Source organism: Chlamydotis macqueenii, chromosome 10 (genome assembly GCF_036417535.1).
Source record: "Chlamydotis macqueenii isolate bChlMac1 chromosome 10, bChlMac1.mat, whole genome shotgun sequence".
Classification (NCBI taxonomy): Eukaryota; Metazoa; Chordata; class Aves; order Otidiformes; family Otididae; genus Chlamydotis; species Chlamydotis macqueenii.
In genome coordinates, this window is record NC_141565.1 from 7843235 (window position 1) to 7860721 (window position 17487).

Consider the following 17487-nt stretch of genomic DNA (forward strand, 5'->3'; position numbering starts at 1 on the left):
GTGCCCAGCTTTGGGCTCAGCATCGTGAGGCTGGGATCTCATAAGCATCTGTCCAGGCCCCACTTCTACCACTGTTACTAATAAACATTATTCAGAGCCCATTTTACCAATTTCATCCAGGCAAATATGCTTCTACTTCCCTGCTATTGTACAGATATGATAACTGAGTCACATATGATAACAAAGTCACTTGATTTACAGGGAATAAGCAAAATCTCAAACAGTTTTGGGAAGGAATGTATCTAACCTTTCTTACTTAACTAGATTACTGCTTCCAGACTAGTCTTTAGGTGCCGTGCTCTGCCCAGCACAACAGAATACAGAAATCCTGTTGTGAGCCACATGTAACATACATCAGCTCCTGTGACAGGGTTGTGTGGAGTGAATCTCTAAGAACTTACAGATTGTCAGCCAGAGGCAACACAGCATCCCACAGTTTACCATTCTGGTATTTATCAAAGATAAAAACATTTGCCTCCATCTCTCATGGTGCTTATGGTCAAAGTCCAGAATGGGTTTCACAATGGCCACTGGTTCACAGAAATGAGATAGCAAAGATTATTCCAGTTCGCTAAGTATTTTTTTTTTTTTTTAGAAAATTTTTAGTGACTGTACAGTCCAAATTGAAAATGCTTCTGATTCTATGTGCTTGCCTCTACTAGCTATTGTGAATTCTTCTTAGTCTTTTTTTCAACCTGGCACAAAATACAGAAATCTGTGCGAAAGAAATAGCTTTATTTGAGCTAGAAAGTCTTCTAGTCTTGTGGGTTGCAACCTTAATTCTGCCATTTACTTTTCAGACTGCTGCTGAGAAAGAGGCAGGAAATCCTCTGGCACAGCTGCAGAGCTATCGCCCGTTCTTCCGAGAGTTAGACCTCGAATTGTTCACTGTGCTTCACTGTGGGCTGCTGACAAAGTCTGTCTTGGACACAGAGATGCATACAGAGGTGAATGGAACAGTGTAAAACCACGTGGGCTATGTGACATCATTTCAAATGACTCCTTGACTATTACTTAGTTGGTGAATTTTGTTACTCTTTGGGCTTAAATCTCTTTTTATCCTTAGGAGCTCATTTTCAGTGGCAATGTGCATAAATAGGTTCTCTCTCAGTAGTTAAGTGTTACTGACGCTGCCTCAGCTATGTTCAGAGCACCAGGTTTGCGTCACGCTTTGAGTAACCAGAACCAATGCACCATAGCTGCGATGGGGGAGACATAAAACCCTAGCATCTACCAAAGAGGTCCCTGTCTGAGGTTAACTAGGCCAGGAGTCATAACTGGGTCCCGGGATTGACTGTTCTTGTAATTGCAGGCTCGTGAAGTTGTGCAGCTGGGGCCTGCTGAACTTTGCTTCCTTCTGGATGACCTGTGCTGGAAGCTGGAACACGTGCTGACCCCGGGCTCCACAAGGAGAGTGCCCTTTCCAAAGGCAAGTACAGCAGCAGCCAGTGGGTCTAGACCTCAGCTGAGGCAGAGCACATCAGTGGCCTCCAGGCCTTTCCTGAAAGAAATGTTCTTCAGAATTGTTTTCACCTAACAGTTAAATGGAAATCTGATGCCCAGTTGTGTGTCAGAGCAGCACTTGCTCTTTCAGAAGAGACTCCTGTACCATTTCCCTCACTGAAGTGTTCGCAACATCTGGTTCTCTGCATGTATCAGGAAGGGGTATATAACTGAGGCAAAGCCTTGTAGCCTCAAAACTCAAGTGACCCTTTTCCTGGCCTTCCTTGGGGAGACTGGCTCTGCTGTTCAAGAAGCAGCTCATGTTAGGCAGGCCAGACAGCTGCTGCATCCGTGTTTCTGCTTTTTCTGAAGTCTTTAGAAGAACATCCTGAGTGCAGTGACTCCTTGCATTCCTGGCTGATGGCTTCAGGAGGAAAAACATGTGTGGCCCACTGCATTAAAATAGGAGAAATTCACTGCAACCTGATGGACTCCATCATATTCAGTGTCCTTATCTTTCTGCCTATCTTCATTCCCACGTGCAGACACTGCTTTCTCTTAATGTTTGAGTAAAATGTTGGACTCTCTGGTCTTAAAGGTTTTTTCCAACCTAAATGATTCTATTATTTTCATTGTATGTTATCCACTTGTGTGAGTTGGTGCTTGTTGTTCAGCAGAAGCCAACTTTCTTACTCTCTGACCCTTCCTGACAGAGTGTGTGACATCAGGAATTGCACTGCTCGGAAGCAGTCTAAGCGATAGTGCTTGATGCGAAGTTATTATCAAGTAAGGCTGATGAAATTACTTTAATCTTTTGGGTTTGCTGCAGGAAAGAGGCTACAAGGATGTTGGCTTTTCCCACCTGTGTCAGAGGTCCCCCAAGGAAGTTGCTGTGTGTGTAGTCAAGCTACTAAAGCCACTGTGTAATCACATGGAGAACATGCACAACTACTTCCAGGTCAGTGGGCAGCAATCTTGACTCAAAATACTCTTATGTCCTCTCTAAAGGTATTTTTAGTTTTGTTTGCGGGAAAAAGAGAGTCACTTTGTTTTCTTCAGATTTTTTTTTTAAACATGGAATTTATGGAAATGGATTCTCATGCCATTAGCTTTCCTTGGAATAGTGTTTAATGAATTATTTGTTTTGTATTAAAGGCAATTATACAAAATCAAGGTGTGGAAGATGAACCAGGAGTGAACATCCAGGAGCACCAGCTGATGTCCTCTTGTTACCAACAGCTGTTACTTACTTTTCGCTCCCTATTTGCTTGGTGAGTTTAAACAAAAAAAGTATACAGTCACCTAAATTAGTAAAATCCATTTATTACTTCCTCTTCTTCCTTTTCTTTAAAGTGTTTGCACCCAGCAAATGGCCTGTCAGCCATGCAGAACAACACGCCACAGTGGCTGGAAGCTTTAGAGCACTTCGTAGTTATGTCGGGCTTCATTGCCTGATCCTGAGCTGAACTAAAACTGTAGGTGACGAAGCACTGAACTGGGCAGAATTCAATGTGCTTTTGCATCAAGACCAGTATAAGTGGCATACTGGCACACTTAGTTGTGCAACTCCCATTCTTCCTAGGGATCTTGGAATTTCTTACCCAGGAAGTCCCCTTGTCCTTTGCTAAATTGTCACTGCCTGAATCCTGAGTGGTGAAAGACTTCTGTTTGCCAGTGGGAAAGGATGAATGTGTACTTCATTGAAGAACAGCCTGTGCTTGATGCACTTCAACTGGATCCATAAATGTCAAACTCAACAATGCTTGTGCAGCCTGGATTTTTGACCTCTGCATCTGCAAATATAATCTAAAAGAGCATCGTAGGAGCTTTTGCTGAACCCTAATCTAGATCTGTGCGTGGGAAGTGTTTTACCTTCATTGTACTTCAACAGTAGTAGTAGCTGTGTAAGAAGTGCCTGAGGTCTGAGGTCTGCCTCTCCTGTTGGTCTCTACTGGAGCCTCAGAGACTCTGATCCACTCCTGACTTCCCAGATTTGTCATTTTCTCCTTTTCCCAACAACATTCCAATGAATGTTGGTTGTTCCTGAGTCTGCCTATCTTGTAAACCAGAGACCTCTACTTATGTGAAATGGCCTGTGCCCACCAAGCCAGGTCTGCAGTCTAACTGAAAATTTAATACTATGTGTGCACAGTGTTTTCCATTCAGTTTTCCGTGGCCCCTTGTAACTTTCATATTGTGCGGCTCTTCTTGTGTATGCAACTTCTATATTTTTCATGTTGCAAAAATATGTCCAGATATGCTTTTGCATCTGATACCTCTCTACCTTCTGGCCTAATGATGAATTGGATTTTTTTGTTGTTGTTTCCCCCCCCCCCTCAGGAATGGTTTTTCTCAGCATGAAAATACTGACTTGCTAAGGTCAGCTCTCCAGGTGCTTGCAGACAGGCTAAAGCCAGGAGAGACAGAGTTTCTTCTTCTTGAGGAGCTGATAAGGTAAAATCAGTATTTCCCAGGCTCTGAAAGGGATGAATTTCAAGCGTTTTTCCCTGTTTTGTGTGGGGATTATGGGTAAATGTGTGTTTGGGAGCTCTCATAGAGACCACACTAGCTTCAAACAGAGCTTTGTATTTAATTGAATGGCAGTGCAGTCAAACCTGATGAAAAGGAGCTACTGGATTATACAATATGCATTAATCTGTGGAACTCGTTTGTTTGTATGCTATTTGAGATGAGGACATTAGTAGGATTCACGGAAGGAATGAGTACCTGCTGGATAGTTAAAATGCCTACAGGAACACTAGGCAAAAGCAGTATATAAAGATGTTGCTACATTTAGAGTGACTGGGGCTTGAGGGAAGTTCCTCAGTGACTGAATTTTTATTTACTGGTGGTTGACCACCCCTTCTTCAGAAGGATACTGCCAGAGACAAAATACTGGCTAGGGAGACCTTGGATCTGAGATGCTCTAATACTTCATTTTTATTTATGTGTTTCTGGGAGATTACCCTATCTACACTGTTTTTACCTTTTCCTGTCATCCCCAGTGAGAGTTTCCACTATCTACTGAATTTCCAGCAGAGTGTTCCCAGCTTCCACTGTGCATTCATCCTCACTCAGCTCCTGATTGCCATTGCTGAGAAACCAATGGCTGGTTGGAAGAAAGAGAAAATGGGTAATGCATGAAGAACTCTAATCTCAGATTAGTTTTTGTGCTGTAAATTTTAGATCCTATCTCTGGAGTGCATCTTTTGAGGGAGAGATTTCCCTTTGGTTTCCTAGTAATCTCACTGGGTGAACAGTCCTAGCCATTAGTAAAAGGAACAGTGGCAAATATATTGGAACCTCCTTGGTACTTGTTTTGCTGTGCTTCAGTCACATGCAGGAAGGCAGACTCCAGCTCTCTTAGCTGGTGTTTCTAAAAATCAGAGCCTCGCAGCTTTTAAGAGTTCTAAGAACAAGCCTGCTGCTCAATTTTGGTACCAGTTTAACCACTGATTATGGAGGTGATCATAGACTTAATCCAATGTAGCTTCCTAGTGGAAGTACAGATGTCAGTGACAGCTCATTTCCAAAAATTATGGAAACAAACTGCAAATACCGTCAAGGCAGAGAGAGGAAAATGTATATGCTCTTAACCCCATGCAACAAACGTTTTAAATTGAGCAAGCTCTTCTCCTGGGTTAGGACCCATTCTGTAAGAGGAACAACATTCAAGCAGATAAGGCGTAGACATGCTTGCAGGGAATATACAAGAATACTAATTGACCTCTGCTTTGTCACACACTGAAATAAAGACTCCAAACAGTCACCAGCCATACCTTGTCATATTAAGACACCTCTAGAATTTGTCCTTCTCAGATCCCCGTTGCCACTCAGAATTGTAAGTTTCCTGCTTTGAGATTATTTTACTATTTTAAACAGTCCCACACTGGGAAAACTGCCCACTGAGTGTGGCAGGGAATAAGCAATTTTAATAATTTCCCGGTTTAAAACATTTTTGCAAGAGACAAGCAAGTTTGTTAGCAATTTTGATTTAAGAAATCCGTAAACTTTAAACTTGCCCATTCACATTTATTATTACAGCTTTGTGGCTAAAAAGTCAAGTCACTTGTTGTTGGAATTCCATGTCTAGAAATGGATGCCCTAAGGGTCGCATATTGCCTAATTAAAAGCAAACAGGTGGCACACTGTAGGAGCTACCAAACCGATAAGGCTTAACATAAGTTTGTCAGGGAGAAATGGCCAGCGATTTATCACAGTTCTGATGTGAACAGACCAAGAAGACACTAGATGTCCATATATTTTGTTATCATGATATATATCCTTGTGGCCTTACTGCTTTTTAGGGTAAATGCATTCTGACTTAGCAAAGTTCAGGCACATTGAGGGGCAGCACTATTGTGATCTTTCAAAAAGCCATTTGGACACGCTGCCTTTATATGGAAGAAGGAAATTGTCTTGGATTCTTCCTTAAGCAAGTTATCCCATATTTTTTTTACAGCTTCACTAGCAAAGCAGTTCCTCTGCCAGTCGTGGGTGAAGCCCGGTGGAGACCGAGAGAAGGGCAGCCAGTTCAACAGTGCGCTGCATACCCTGCTCTGGTAAGGCTCGAGCCGTTGTCCCCAGCATGCTGAGACACTCTTTTTCTAATAACTACTGTTGCTGCAGAGGAATGACCCCTCCCAGTCACAACCCTCATACTTACACAGTTTGACCTAAAGCACTGTTCTACAGCATTGAAAGACAGTGAGTGACAGGAAGGATTCAGTTAGCCATTGGCCACAGGAGCGTGTTTGGACCTTATGTTTGCTAGACTATAGCTTGTCAGTATATATCACCGCATCTGTACGTGTATGTGTGCATGCATACACATGCGAAGTGTGGATCTGGACCAAAGTGTCTGGTTTTGTGTTCACTAAACTGAAAGCAAATCAGCTCTCACTAAAGTCAAGGAGAGCAGGACTGAGTATTAGGGGAAATACAGTTACAGAATCACAGGATGGTTGAAATTGAAAGGAACCTCTGGAGGTCCCCTTGTTCCAGCCCCTCTGCTCCAGCAGAGTGACCTAGAGCAGGCTGCCCGGGACCGTGCTGGGCACAACCCTCTAAACTTGGCTGGTCAGCCAGTTTTCAATCCACTTCACTGTCTGCTCATCTAGCCCATACTTCAACAGCTACTCTATGAGGATCTTACAGGAAACAATATTGAAAGCCTTACAAGTCAAGGTAGACAATATGCACTACTTTCCCCTCATCTACAAGCTAGTCATTTCACTGAAGGTTACTAGGCTGGTCAGACACGACTTCCTCCTGCTGAATCTGTGCTGACTACTCCCAATCGTTTTCTTGTCCTTCATGTGCCTGGAAATGGTTTCCAGGATAGTTGTTCTGCCACCTTCCCAGGGATCAAGGTGTGGCTTACTGGCCTGTAGTTCCCTGGATCCTTCCTCCTGCCCTTCTTGAAGACAGGAGACTTGCTTTCCTCCAGCCCTCAGGCATCTCTCTTAATCACCATGATCATTCAAAGACATTTGAGAGTAGCCTCACAGTGATACCAGCCATCTCCCTCAGCACTTAGAGGCTGTGGACTTACGTATGTCTAGTTTGCTTAGCTATTTCCTAACTTAATCCTCTTCCACAAAGTCTTCATTGCTCCAGACTTAGCCCTACTCTGAGGCATGGGATTTCTGGAGGCCAGTTTTGCTAGTAAAGACTGAGGTGATGAAGGCATTCAGTCCTTCAAAATGTACTTCAGCCTTTTCCATGTCCTGTGTTTCCAGGTCCCTGCCCCATTTAGCAGGGGCAGTCTTCCATTTGCTTCTTAAAGAAGCCCTACTTATTGTCCCTTAACACCACTCCCCACGTTCAACAGATTCGGCTCCAGGAGGGCTTTGGGTTTCCTAATGACATCTCTGCATGCCTGGACAGTGTCTCTATATTCCTCCCAGGTTACGTGTCTCTACTGCCACCTTCTGTATACTCATTTTTTTTTTTTGTCTGAGTTTTGCCAGGAGCTCCTTGTTCATCCATGCAAGCCTGCTGGCATTTTTGTCTGACTTTCGGCTCTTTGGGATGGACTGTTCTTGAGCTTGGAGGAGGTGATCCTTGAATATCAACCAGCTTTCTTGGACCCTTTTTCCCTCTAGGCCCCTGCCACAAGGCAAGAAGTTTGATGAAGAGGCCAAAGTCTGCCCTCCTTAAGTCCAGGGTTATGATCTTGCTGTGATGTCTTATGTCCTGCTCCCTCCTCTCAGGATCCTGAACTCCACCATCTCATGGTCACTGCAGCCAAGGCTGCCTTTGACCTTCCCATCCCCAAAGAGCCTTTCCTTGTTTTTAAGCATGAGGTCCAGCAGAGCACTTCTCATCAGCTCCTCTGTCACTTCTGTCAGGAAGTTGTGACTGATGCTCTCCAGGAACCTCCTGGATTGCTTATGCCCTGCTATGTTGTCCTTCCATGTCCTCCATGAGGACCAGCTCTTGCAAACATGGGGCTACTTCTAGCTGCCAGTAGAAGGCTTCATTTACTTGTTGTTCCTGATCCAGGTGGCCTATAGCAGACACCCACTACAATGTCACCCATGTTGGTTGGCTCTTTCACCCTTACCCATAAGCTCTCAGTTGGCCCATGTCCCATCCTCAGGCAGAGCTCCGTACGTTCCAGCCATTCTCTCACATAAAGGGCAACTCCATCTCCTCCTCTTCCTGGCCTCTTCTTCCTAAATACAAGAATGGTGAAATATTAAATTGATGCTTGTTTCAGATCATGGAAGGTTTTAATGACGTTGCTGTGGCAGTTCTCAGTATTGCTTGGCATTTCCCACATATGGCCTTTGGCATAAGAATGAGCTGGACTATTTTAGACCACATGTGGCAGGTAGGGCAGTGTTAAAGAACTTGCTGTCTTATTCTGCTTAATATTTACGGATTAACTAAACTGGTTTTGGATTTAGTGTCTACCTGGAGCACACGGATAACATCTTGAAGGCTATAGAAGAGATCTCCAGTGTTGGTGTTCCTGAACTGATCAACTCTGCCAAAGACGGATGTTCTTCTACGTATCCTACCCTAAGCAGGTAATGATATCAGTAAAGCCTTTGAATTTCATGAGATGCACAATGGCAATTTCTGCTTTTTAATATTTATTTTTTTTTATTTTGTGGTCTGTTATGGTTTCATATGCTGTGTACTACTCTGGGCATTTGTAAACATTCTTTTGGCAGTAGGCAACAGGTTAGTACACAGCTCTATGCCAAGGTGGAATGGCCTTGTGCATTAATACAATGTTGAGTGTATTATTTGTGAGCCATTTTAATTGGAGAATGAACTGCTGTCTTTTGTCAGATATGTTGCCTCTTTCTGTGCTACTGTGGTAATAAAAAGATTTCCTATTGAGAAAGATGCCCAGCCAGGTAACCTTCAAGTTTTCCATGTCTAGATGCTCAGAGCTGGCTTTTAGTTTTGCTCTCACTTTCTCCACAGGCAGACATTCCCGGTTTTCTTCAGAGTAATGATGGCTCAGCTAGAGAGTTCAGTGAAAAGCATCCCAGCTGGGAAACAATCAGACTCAAGTGAGGTAGGAAAATAAATGCACTGCACTCTTTGAGGGGAAGAAGAAATAAGTTAAACTGTGCAGTACAATAAAGATGTATAAATAGGAAAGGAATCTACTTCTGAACTTTGTCTAGGAAATGCAGTCAGGCAGCTTCATTCATCAGCCAAAACTGATATACAGGATAACATATAAGTTGCATTTTTTTTTCTAGTTTGTACCATGTAAAACCAGTAAATCCAGCAGAAGCTGTAACCAGAAAACAGGTAGTAATCAGCAAAATACTAAGGTGTGCCGTTGGTCTGCATGCACGCATAGGAGCACAAAATTATTTTGCAACCGAGAGCTGCTCTGAGAACAAGGAAGTGTGTTAACTCTTAATCTTTTAAGCCATGTGGGTACTGATCAGGCTGGAATTGCCTTAAAGTGGCTTTGCTGTGATAAATCTGCCTATGGTAAAGCTTTGTTCCTCTGTGTACAACAACAACAATGCTTTGGGTACAGCAAATGCTGACAGAGCAAGGTGAGAGGAAGTACACCATCTTGGGTTATTGTCCCCTTGCATCCCATTAGGTGCAACTGGAGAAGCTGCTGCAGTGGAACATTGCTGTGCGGAACTTCCACATCCTCGTTAACTTGGTCAAGGTGAGGTTCTGGTGGTCTCTCTGGCTTTACCTTCAGATGGTGGTAAATAAAGCCGGTTATAATCTGTATGCAAGGGTTTCCATTTAGCTTTCACTTCAATACTACTTAATTCTTACAGCCTGCACATCCTACTAACATAGTTGTCACTCAAATAATAAATCTGCACAAAGACAGGATGATGTTAGGAAGTGCAGAAAAAGAGCTGAACTGACAACCCAGTTCCCCAGCACAGTGTTTTGTGTCTGTCAGAGTCCACTGCCAGCTGTGGAAGAGGCAGATGGGAGAAACCTTTCAGGTAGACCTGGAATAACATTTGACAGAAGGAAACATTCTCCTGATGTACTCTGCTGAAGGCAGGTTAATACCCCGAACAGGAGGCTTATGAGCTCTGGTGAATTGAGCTGGATTCTTCTATACAGCAGCATTCACTGGAGCCCTGCCTGTGCTCCAGATGCCTTTTGAGAGCGTAAAGGGTAGAGCTGGACCAGCTAGTAGTGTTTTTCAATCCATAGCAGCTCCAGGGTACCTTCACAGATCTCACTCATATGTGTGCTATGCCAGTTAAAATGTTCACTAATTAGTTACAGAATTGGTCGCTGGCAAAAATATATATGCAAATGTATACCAGAAGAAAGCCTTCAGGAGAGCTGAGGCCATCTGTTCCATTTCTTTGTTTGCTGTTTGACCACAGCTGTGTGTGACCTGTGCAGTGGCATGTGATGTCTTTTGCCAGCTGGCATCGTTAATGTAATAGCTTCATTATTTCCTCCAAAATGCATCGTTTTGCACACCTCAGTTTTGCTTTGTCCGTTATGTGGCTACTTGCCCGTCAGCTGGACTTGGTTCTCTTGGGTCCCAAACTATTAAGACCTTCAGACTCGTTGAGATAATTTTGCACTGTTTGCAAAAGCTGCACTTTAGATCACCAAACAGCCATCCTGCCAGTTGGTTCTGCCTGACAGCCACCACATTTCATGTGCTTATGGGGTGTTTCCTGTTGAAACTTGAGAATGGATGTTGCCTTAGAACAGGTTTCTCACTTTAATGAAGGGTATGCAATTAAGGGTTATTTTTAATTGGCTGCTGTGCTTACATTGTTTCCTTTAGACTTGTGGACTGACCTGGCTCTCTTTTTTTTTTTTCCTGTCGCCCAGGTATTTGACAGCAGACCGGTACTCAGCATCTGCCTGAAGGTAAGCAAGAATTCAAAATTGCTGAAGAGAGCAGTTCAAGTACCAGCTTTCTTGAATCATTGCCTCCAGCGGAGTAGAGTGGTTACCGAATTCTCTGGAAGAAGCAGATACTGTTTCTTATACCTTTAACTGTCTTCCACTAATCCTCATCATGTAGCTCAACCACAAAGAACTTACTGCAACTGGTACTACTGACTTTGGACCCTTTCCCCTCTCTCCTTTCCCCATGGTACTCCAAATGACAGGAGACATCACAGCAGACAGGTCTCTCTTGGAGCCCAGAAGGATCATGTGTCCCTCTGCAACTCTCCCTTTTCTGGTTAGGACTCTGTATATGTATAGTGATTCTAACATTTTATCTTTATTTCCATTTTATTTCCAGTTTCCTAGTGAATAAACCCAGGGATGTGTACAATGATGAGACTTTGTCCTTCTAGCTTCCCTTTGCAGTGATTAAAGTGGGACCCTTTACTGATCCTGTATATTCCAGTACAGCCTTCACATGAATATAGTCTTTTACTAAGCGAGAACAGTATCTGCGGTAGCTTGAAAACATGTCTAATTATCTTATCTGACTTTGTGATGGTTAAAAAGGAATTTAAATTTGCCTTCTAATATACTTATCATTCTTTTTTAGTACGGCCGCCTCTTTGTAGAAGCGTTTCTGAAGCTTGCCATGCCTCTCCTGGACTACAGCTTTAAAAAGCACAGGGTAAGCCTTTTGGAGACAGAACTGTCTGGAACCAGTTGGGACGCATGACTGATGCTTGCTAGAGGGAGATTTGTGTCTCTGGTCACACGTTGGCATGACACTTGTGACGCTTCATGAGATATGTGTCTAATGTCTTCAGCTTTGCTCTGCCCTGTTTACTTGCCTGTCGAGTGCACTCTCAGCAAACAGATCGCTGTTACCCAATTTGCCATCACTCTTCTGGTTGGATGGTTTTGCTGTTAGCAAAGGAAGCCCCTTTCAACCTCCACCTCCTTCAAAAGTTAGTACCACAAAGGTGGCGCTCACAGAGCAGGCAGCTCACGTGAGCAGTTAGGTTGGTGAGGGCTTGCAGTCCAGGTAGACAGTGCCATTGGTGTCTGCAATAATTCTTGGATCTTTGAGCAGGACACCATGCATGAGTGCAGATGGACAGACCAACACTGCTGCACTATGCGACAAGCAAGAACAGTGCGCCTATTTCCCCTGTTTTGTTGCAAGGCAATACAGCTTTGTCAGCGAGACTCATTCTTTGGCTTAGTCTTCACAACTTGTCTTTTTAATAGATAATGCCTTTCTGTTTCAAATATCTGTTCTCATGGATGTTTGAGTGAATGAGGTTCTCAAACAGATATCTAGTCATTGCCACTGGATAATAGTGCCACAGAATTTGCTCAATAGAGAGGACTGATATCCAGAGTTTGTGTTGGATGCATTTCAAATACCACAGTCTGGCAGTATGTTTGGTACTTTTCCTCTGGTTCCCCTGTTTCAGAAGGTTGTACTCAAGGCAACATGTGATAAGGTTGTTTTGATTTTAATCGCCCCACTTTCACTGATACACATTCATTTCAAACTCTGATTCAAAATCAGTTTCAGTTCAAACTGCTTGGTCTTCTAACATGTGGTCATACTTTTATTACAAGTTACTTGACTTAGACGCACAGTGCAAGTCTCCTGTGGCTTCATCCCATTTGCCTGATGTTTCCTGCATATGTGCATAATATCTCTATCCCATAACCCTTTGAAGGATTGCTAGGACTAATACTGCTTCATTATTCTTGTTTCCCTTAGAGAAAAATCCTTTGGGAATGATTTGCTGGTCTATTTATTTATTGCAGGATGATGTGCAGAGTTTGCTGAAAACCTTGCAGCTGAGTACCAGACAACTTCATCACATGTGTGGCCATTCCAAGGTAAGATAAATTCTAATTACAGCACAAACTCCTGTCCTAAGAGTGACTTATTTCCCTTCCACTGCTTTTCCAGGGCATAGGCAGGTTCTACTTGACGGCTTCCAGTAGTGTCTGTACACGCAAAAAAACTCTAAGAGGAGGAGAAACAGCCTTGATTAATGGCCCAAAAGTTGAAGTATTTGATCTGGAAGTGTCTGACTTGGATGTCAGATGAGGTTAGCGTACTCTTTTTTAGGACAGAGGTTCTTGACATGTTTGGTTGTTGGAATCTGTAAGAGGGTGTTTCTGAGGACACAAGCTAAGATCTTAGAGACCTTGCATAAAGTTAGATGCCCGACTGATAATGTGGGAGAGAAGCTTTGGCAAAGACCAACAGCCTTGTGAGTCAGAAGAATCATCAACAGGAGGCGGACAAGGGGAAAACCTTACTCAGAGTCCTCCCGAGGTGCTTTTTGGGCATTGTTAGGTTGATACTAGGGAAGAGGGCAAAGAGAAGGGAGGAAGCTGGTAGCAGGCAACCAGGAGACTTGGGACAGGAAGGAAGGAGAGGATTAGCACCCTGCTTACGGTGTGAAGAGCCAGTGCTTGTCACAAGAGAGAATCACATGGGAAAATGCAGTTAGAAAGAACTTCATGTGTGCTGCTTGGTTCCTGTTGGACTCCTAAGAGGTTCAAGAACACATGTCTGAGAAGGGAGCTTTGCCAAAGTAGTTGAAGGGAGAAAGCCAGCTATTAGCATGGCTCCGCAAACTAGATTTGCTACCGATTTAGTCTAGAGCTGGCATCAAGAGCATGAAAGTCTATGTGGAGGTCAGAACGGAGATCAGAACATGCCATTGCAGCTATCAGCATAAGGGAGAACTGGAAGCTGGCACAAACCCTGGAAATGCTAAAGTGTCCTCCTCATGTCTGAAAAGTGAAATCCTCATGCCCGCTTTAAAGTCACAATTCACCTTGTAAACAGGATAACTTGGGATGTCTTGTTTGTCTTTGCACTTGACTAGCATTTTCAAGTGCTGTGTCCCATGGCCCCGGTTAGCATGTAACTGCAGTTAGTGAACACCTGTGTTTTACCACTGCTCTTGTATCTGTTGCAATTTGATTAGGTCTCTGTCCCAAATCATCTTTGCAAGAATGAGAAGGCATCAGCTGAATCTAGGCAAATAAATGTATGCGATGAATGCTCCACACCTGTTTGAAGAGGAGTTGACACCGACATTTGTTAAACCAGTCTTGATTTCACTTTCATACAAAACTAGTAGATGCTCACTGACGTACAATGCCGTGTTACCTAAGATTTGCTACTCTCCCTCAATGAGAGTGTCTTTCAAGAGCATTACACAGCAGGCAGTAGCAATCAGCTTCACCTGTAACTTCCTAAGAATTTGTCATTTGCTCTTCCACACCAAGCCTCTCTTCTGTTCACGTATCTAATGCTGGACATAAGGACAGTTTCTGGAGACAGATTTTTGCAAATGGCATGGTACTTTGTTGACTCTCCAAACTCCCTGCAGACAGTTGGGTGGGTTCCAAGACCCACGGAGCACTGTGATTGTTGATTGTGTCACTAGCGAGGTTTTCCCTGATTTGGTTCTGATTAGTGCTGACAATTGGTAGGTCCTGCCTGTTACACAGGCTAGAGAACAGATTGCTGTTGGTACTTGGTTACCCATTCCCCGTTGTCAGAACACGAAGCAAAGCAGTGTCCCTCTTCAAGCGTGTTGAAATCTTCCAAGAAATGAAGCTGATCTGATTTCAGAGTATAGTTAATGAGAGCATCTTAATGCAAGAAGATTACAAAGTATTCTCATGAAAGAGGAAAATACTTAAGCACAAAATAGTTGTTTATGGTTCTTGGCAGGGTTTCTGGCTTAGCAATGACTCTACTCTGTACTGCAGATCCAAGCCTAGCAGGAAGAGACGCTCAGCCGGAGTTAAATCTCACACAATATCTGGCATAGCTGCCCTTCCTCAGCTGTTTTTTGCTTACAGCAACTCCCTTTGTTCCCTCCTGTCCTAGTTCTCCAAAAGCCAGTGCTTCTTTGGTCTGGACAGGTTGGCTTTGGAGTTTATAGTGCACACACATTCCATGTAGCTAGTGTAAGCGAATTGCCTCAGCCACTGAGCAAGAAAAGATTGTCATTGCAGTGGCTTATGGAACACCCTTCTCATTCTTTCTTCTCTATGCCTGAGAATTCATCGATTTCCTGACAGGAAACTCCCTGCAGCATTAGTTTGCAGCTTGTGGCTGTCAGCAAATAGCTATCTCCCTTCCTAGGGAGTTTTGTGTCTGGCCACTTGTAGCATTGCTTTTTGCTTTGGACTGGACCAGTGTGATTGTCCATTGCTGACCTCTGTAGATAACCCTGCTATTTCACCAACAGTAACTCGTAGGTGACTCACACTTACCCAAACGTTATCAATTGCACGCACCACCAGCACCAACGCAGCTTGCACACGTTTGTGTGGACACATTTGTGCGCAAGCAAGCTGTGGCTGCCATGAGCAAGATGGCAGCAGCGTGAGATCTGCGTGTGAAGAGCTGTGTGTTGTTCTTGGAGAACACAGCAAGTGACACTGGTCTGTTGCTGAGATGTTGGAGCAGATTCTCAAAATAATTTTCCAAGGGTCAGCAGAATTCATCTGGTTTGTGTAGAGGAGTTACTAGCCTTTTTCTAAGGTTCATCAGAAAAGCTGTGGCTCCCTCTGTTTTTATCCAGAGTGGATATGGCTGTTTGGCTTGTTGCACAGGATCATTTTGCTGCCTTAGACAAGACACTTATCTGAATTTTATTTTTTAACAAAAGATATAAAATAATTTGGCTAAGAAATTACATAATTTGGGCAAGCTTTGTGGGGATCGTGTCTCATCACTCCCACCTGTGTAACCAATGGCTTTTTAAATAGCCAGAATACTTAGGCAAGGGTCAGTCGTAGTCACGTTGTACTGTTTCACACTTAGATTCGCCAAGACATTGGACTGACCAACCACGTGCCGTTGTTGAAGAAGTCACTGGAACAATTTGTGTACCGAGTGAAGGCAATGCTGGCATTCAACCACTGCCAGGAGGCGTTCTGGGTGGGCATCCTTAAAAATCGGGATCTTCAGGTGAGAACCACTGTCTTCCTGGGGCAATTAAATCTGGGGAACAACCAAGCTCGTCTTGCCCAGGCTGCTGGAGCTCTGCCCTTGTGCGCAGGTAGAGCTAAAACACCAAACTCATGGTGACCGTTTTACAGTCACGTCTAGTGTGGCAGAAAGCGTTTTATTTCAGGATTAAGGGCCTGCACCTCTGGGGGCTTCCTTGCAGTGAGGCGCTGTCACTGTGGTCAGTTTTTATTGTTTGCAATGAGGGGGTTACGGGGGATCCGTCCTCTGCGCAGTGCCAGGAACCGCACAGAGCGGGAGAGGCAAAGGCCACTGGACCCCTCTTTGCGCACCCTCTTGTGCGTGGCTTTAACAGAAGCCAATTCTGGCCACGTTCTTCATCTGTCACTGTAGAAGCAGGACAGTTGACACAAAGCCTGCTTTTTACTGAGAAACTGTTAATATTTAAGACGGTAATGAAATCCCGCTTTCTTCCATTCCATCGTAGCGCGCTTTGGCCGCTTCGCGTACACTCAGTACAGGTCTCTTGCGTTCAACCTAGGGAGAAGAAATTTTGTCTCAGGCCTCTGAAGAGAAGGACTCGGAGGAGGAGGACTCCACAGAAAGCCCTGCTGAGGTACTTCTTCACCGGCGGTGCCGCTCTGAGCCCCTCGGGGCTGCCACCGGTTGAAACCCTTGTTCCAAGGCAAAGGCGGCGGGGGGGGGCGATCGGGGGCGGGGGCAGCTTCGGCTCTGACGGCGGCGTTCCCCACAGGAGCCGAGCGGGAGCGGCACGGACGGCAGCGACGAGGACGGCGCGGCCGGGCCGGGCCCCTCTCCCGCACGGGCCTGAGGACGCGGCGGCGGCGGCGGGTGGGGCTGCGGGCGGCTCCGCCCAGCGACGCGCAGGCGCCGAGGGGCGGTGGCGGGGAGGGGAAATGCGTAACCCCGCGCAGGCGCGGGGGCGGCGGCGGCGGCGGGGGCGGCCATGTCGGTGCAGGAGGACCCGGTGCAGCGGGAGATCCATCAGGACTGGGCCAATCGCGAGTACATCGAGGTGATCACCAGCTCCATCAAGAAGATCGCGGACTTCCTCAACTCCTTCGGTGAGGGCGCGGGGGCGGCGGGGGCGGGGGGGTGGCGGCGGCGGGCACCCTGCCGCCTCTGACTGCCGCGTCCCCGCAGACATGTCGTGCCGGTCCCGGCTGGCCACCCTGAACGAGAAGCTGACGGCGCTGGAGCGTAGGATCGAGTACATCGAGGCCCGGGTGAGCAGCGGGGCTGGGGCGGGGGGTGCTCGGGCCGGGGCCGGCCTCGGCTGAGGTGTTTCCTCTTCCCCGCAGGTCACCAAGGGCGAGACGCTGACGTAGGCCTGGGGCGGCCCCGGGCCCCCCACCCCGCCGGAGCACCGCCGCCCCGCACCCTGCTCGGGGCCTGCCGCCGCCGCCACCGCCGCCTCTGCTCGTGTTGCCAATAAACCGCTGTGCTCCTGCCGTGCCTGCTCTCTGCCTGCCTGCCTGGGGCCGGGTCACGGGATGCCCGGCTCCCTGCCGCCGTCCTAGATGTCTGGAGCCTGCCCTTCCATCCGCCTGACCCGCAGGGGTCTGGCCCATGCTCTTCCCCACAAATAGGGGCTGTGATGGTAGGGGCCACAGGCCTGGCTGCTGTCAGCTCCAGGAGGCACCTGACCAGTCTTTGAG

At 45.7% G+C, this 17487-nt stretch overlaps 2 protein-coding genes across 3 annotated transcripts in view; both read left to right on the plus strand.

Moving 5' to 3' along the window:
• The window catches only part of FANCD2 (FA complementation group D2), a 48508-nt gene extending 31747 nt beyond the window's left edge, over positions 1–16761 (plus strand). For both annotated transcript variants that reach the window (XM_086755724.1, XM_086755725.1), the window contains 16 exons: positions 801–947; positions 1313–1429; positions 2273–2401; positions 2599–2714; positions 3784–3897; positions 4449–4576; positions 5906–6005; positions 8358–8480; positions 8887–8980; positions 9530–9601; positions 10756–10794; positions 11432–11506; positions 12625–12699; positions 15662–15808; positions 16350–16424; positions 16563–16761. In XM_086755724.1, the coding sequence (XP_086611850.1) occupies positions 801–947; positions 1313–1429; positions 2273–2401; positions 2599–2714; positions 3784–3897; positions 4449–4576; positions 5906–6005; positions 8358–8480; positions 8887–8980; positions 9530–9601; positions 10756–10794; positions 11432–11506; positions 12625–12699; positions 15662–15808; positions 16350–16424; positions 16563–16640 (1629 nt within the window). In that variant the 3' untranslated portion in view covers positions 16641–16761. The remainder of the gene's footprint in view (positions 1–800; positions 948–1312; positions 1430–2272; positions 2402–2598; positions 2715–3783; positions 3898–4448; positions 4577–5905; positions 6006–8357; positions 8481–8886; positions 8981–9529; positions 9602–10755; positions 10795–11431; positions 11507–12624; positions 12700–15661; positions 15809–16349; positions 16425–16562) is intronic.
• Positions 16732–17280, plus strand: BRK1 (BRICK1 subunit of SCAR/WAVE actin nucleating complex). The gene is made up of 3 exons (XM_086755740.1): positions 16732–16893; positions 16973–17055; positions 17131–17280. The coding sequence occupies exons 1-3, from the start codon at positions 16776–16778 to the stop codon at positions 17155–17157; spliced, it is 228 nt and encodes a 75-aa protein (XP_086611866.1). The 5' UTR covers positions 16732–16775; the 3' UTR covers positions 17158–17280.
• Positions 17281–17487: the final 207 nt, after the last annotated feature.